Source organism: Hibiscus syriacus, unplaced genomic scaffold (genome assembly GCF_006381635.1).
Source record: "Hibiscus syriacus cultivar Baekdansim isolate YM2019G1 unplaced genomic scaffold, ASM638163v2 tig00110057_pilon, whole genome shotgun sequence".
NCBI lineage: Eukaryota > Viridiplantae > Streptophyta > Magnoliopsida > Malvales > Malvaceae > Hibiscus > Hibiscus syriacus.
Window position 1 is genome coordinate 933,000 of NW_024062581.1, and position 4,311 is coordinate 937,310.

Genomic DNA, 4,311 nt, shown 5'->3' on the forward strand with positions numbered 1-4,311 from the left:
CAATTTGGACGATGTTAGGTCCAGACTTTGAACAAAACAAATGAAAGCAGAAAAAAATAACCTCAAACTATATTTTCTAAAGCAATGGGGGACTATGTCCAAGTCAAGACGTACCAAGTTCGCAACCGCGTTCGGGGTTTACTTGAGACCAAAAACGGAATGTTATTAATTACTCCCATATGCTACGTTCTACATATATTCACCACCACCAACCACAACCACCAAAGCTTCGAAACACAAGTCCATGGCCGAGCACGAGCAAGTCAAGCCCCTAGCCCCAGCCGCTTTACGAGCTCGAAGCGACGACCACGAAGCAGCGTTGTCTACGAAATCGAATCGTAGAAAGAAGTTTTGTATCCAGTGTTGCGGTTGCATCGCCGCGCTTTCATTAATTCTAGCGGTCGTGATTATAGTCCTCTTCTTCACAGTTTTTTACATCCATGATCCCAGGATCAAGATGAACTCGGTTACAATCCAGCGGCTGGAGATCGTAAACGGGACTCTCAGGCCTGATGTGAACGTTACACTTTTAGCCGACGTTTCAGTCAAGAACCGGAATGTCGCGACCTTCAAGTTCAACAACAGCACCACGTTGGTGTATTACGGTGGGACGGTGATCGGAGAGGCGATCCATCTCCGAGGTGAGGCCAAGGCTCGGAGTACACTGAGGAGGAATGTGACGGTGGAATTGGTTCCTGAGAAAATCATGGCGGTTCCGAGCTTTATGAGTGATATTAAGTCGGGGGCGTTGAACATAAGCAGCTATAGTCGGATTTCGGGTCGGGTTAAAATCATGAAAATTATAAAGAAAACGTCGTGGTTCTATTAAATTGTACCATCACTTATAGAATCTCGAGAGGAGAGTTTGTTGGAGAGACTTGCAGGCCTGAACTTGATTTCTAAAGTTGCTTTTCTTTTACGATGTTTTGTTTGAGGTTCTTGTTAAATATAAAGGTAAACTATTTATTTATATTTTTATTTTAATCACCCAATTATTCATTTTTCAAAATTATATTTAATATCACATGTCTTTTTTTTAAAAAAATAATTTAATGCAGAACCATAAGATAATAGCACATTTCACTATCTTATAAAAGAAAAATAAATTAGATAACTCCTTTTGTTTTTGTAAACAAAAAAAAAAATTAGGCGATCCCTTTTAAAAGGGGCTTTAGGTTCAAGTCTCCTGCTTTCTTCTCTTTACAATTTAATTCAATTTAATTTTTATAGAATGGTGACACATATCATTATTTTTTTGTTTAACTAATTTTTTTGAAAAATAATGTGAAATTATTTTTATTCCTAGAGGTTTTGAATTCAACCATTGAGTATGTAGGAATATGAGTGTTTATTATCAAATGGTTGATGACATTTGAATAGATACTATCTTATATTTATCCCAAATTTATTAAAAATGATATATAAGGTACTAATTAAAAAAATAACATAGAAAATAAATAACAATAATTAAAATAAAAACATAAAAATAAATAAAGTACAAGCATATAATTTTTAGAGTCTTGAATTTGATCTTTGTACTTCGGTGTAGATAATTTCCCAACAACTCTTCAAAATTGGAAAATACGTTAGAATTTTAGAGAGGGAAAACCAAACTTCCAAGTCTGTTTCTCGTAGTAATTTTGTAACACCCTAAACCAGTACGACACACAGTCGACCGATCAAAATGTCATATGAACCACCGGTGTGGCTAACCATTTTTTTCTTTTAAAATGACCATTTGTAACCACTCATGCTAAAATAATCAACTACAATTTAAATAAAATATTTTACATTAGGAGCTCCCAAAATAATGTTTAAATCATACAGAACATAATTTAAAACGAATTACGACTCATACAAAAATATACAAATCGGGGTTTACAAATATACATGCCCTCTAAAGATGAACTCGAGACATACTATGCACTAGCTGGGTCTAGATCACTGTTGTCGAAAGGTCCTCGGACTGCTCCTCAACTAACTTGCATAAGGAAACAAATTCCAAACGCTGAGCTAACAAGCCTAGTGCCACACTAACAACTGAATCATACTAAAAGTGTTCATGACATGCTCAAGCTATCAAGTCTACTGTTATCTATTCTACTATACGTTTTGTTCTACTAGCCCACTCCTTGAGTGTTAGACCTTGCGCCCAAGCTAGTCCGCTTTAAAACTGCTTTAGTGAGTATTATTGAATTCTCACTCTCTACGCTATGGTAGACATCATGGTGTGGCTGATGGTTCTGCATCTCGGAGCTCACACACCTTTATAGTATACTCTGGATATGGCCCTCAGAATTCTCTGCATCGGAAACCATACCCCTGGCTAGCCCACCCTTTCTTCTAAAGAGTGTGAAGGCCTCGACAAACATAGTTAATCAAAAGGGCCTCGGCCCTACCTAAGGATATATTCGGACTGAATCTATATTTTCGATAATGCTAGCATTTTCTAAAAGAATTCGGGTGTCTTGGTCATTTCCCGAGCATCATCCAATGCTATTTTTATGTCATCCTAATAAATCTTGTTTCTAAGTGTAATTAATATCATTAATATTCCCACTTGCAATCTTATTTGATGATAAGAAGAAGTGTTGGGGGTACCTCGAGTCTAATTCCCTTAAAATTTGACATTTTTACCTAAAATAGACTGAAAGTATCGATACTAACCCAAGAGTATCGATACTTTTAAACATTCTGTTCTACCTAGTTTCGAAACGTTATGGGAGTTTCGAAACTATGACCCAAAGTTTCGATACTCTTGAAAGAGTATCAATACTTTTGCCAAGAAACTCACGAATTTCCCCAAAACGAAGAACTAGTATCGATACTATCCCAATAATATCGATACTTTACCTGCAGAAATCATATAATACATACTAAAATGCTATAATTCAATCCCAAAGACCTTAGTGAGGTCCTCAAACATGCTTAAAGTTTTATTTGATCAATAAGGGTCCTAATAGAGGCTTTAAATACATTTATAGCTCTAGAACAAGAATTTCACCATGAAAATGCTTATCATGCTTAACTCAACCATTTAAACTATTTTGAACTTCTAATGACTCACTAAGATTCAACTTTTCTTCTCCTTTAGCTCTTGAGCTTTCTCCTATCTCCTTCACTTTGATTGATCCAACTAGGCTTGAATTTCTTTAAGATTCTTACTTAAAGAAAAATAGAAGAGAGATATGAGAAGATAGGAAGAGTGTTTGGTGAGTTGTCTAAGGGGGTTGTTCACGGTGAAAACATAATATAAGGAGGGATTTTCAGCTTCCAAAATAGCTATGGGTAAACTACACTTTTAGTCCCTTTACTTTTATTATCATGAATTACTCATCTCCCTTCATTAATTCTATTGGGCCCTAATTCAGGCCACTAACAACAACTTGGTCCAACTAAAATAATAAGGTCCAATGACTCAATTTTAGGCTTCGGGTTGACCCGAACTACTAACCCGGGATTCTGGGGTTCAGGACATTACAAATTTAATGGTCCGAAGCGTATCTCAATTTTCCATTGCTAGATTTGTGACTATTTTGCAGGCAATTTTTTTCTCATTGATTGTCTTTCATTAATATTGTTGACTTCTTTATAAATTGAAGCTGCCTACTCTCTCTCTCTCTCACACAAAGTATGATTGACCAAATATTTTATTATAGTTTAAGCACGAGTGTTTATCCTATATAATTTTTTTATTTATATTCCCAACCAAATTAAGTTATTTGAACGGTAAAAGGAAATAAATTAAGCTACTAAAGATGGAAACTATTGTGTGAATAACATCAAACAGTAAAACATTCTTTGATCAATTTATAACGTATTTATCATTACTTATTATTTTATTTATTTTTATGGTCTTCAATTATTTTTATTCAATATTCTTTTACAAAAAATAATAAAATTATTTGATCAGTTTTTGAATTAAATTATAAAATTATTTCTTTTAAAGCTCAATTTGCAGATATTCTCACAAATTAAGGTGGTGTTTGTTTTCACTGTGCAAGCTCTTCAAACCACTTATGTCTGCGTCGCGCAGACCACGTGCAGACATTAGGCTTCGTAGACTGTTTTTTTTAGAAGACAGAAGCTCTTCAAACGTCTGCGCGAGCTCTTCTTGGTGCAGACTTGGTTTTATGTCTTCAAACCTCTTCAAGAACAATTATAAAATATAGTTATTTATTAAAATAATTTTAAATAATTTAATAAGGTTATTTATTTTAAAATAATTTATTTTAAAATAATTTATTATAAAATAATTTACTTTAAAATAAATTATTATAAAATATGGATTGATTTATTTTAAAATAATTT

General features: G+C 34.0%; 1 protein-coding gene across 1 annotated transcript; it reads left to right on the forward strand.

The window, feature by feature from the left end:
• Positions 1-244: 244 nt before the first annotated feature.
• LOC120214257 lies at positions 245-829 on the forward strand. Its single transcript, XM_039212204.1, has one exon. The coding sequence runs from the start codon at positions 245-247 to the stop codon at positions 827-829; it is 585 nt and encodes a 194-aa protein (XP_039068135.1).
• Positions 830-4,311: the final 3,482 nt, after the last annotated feature.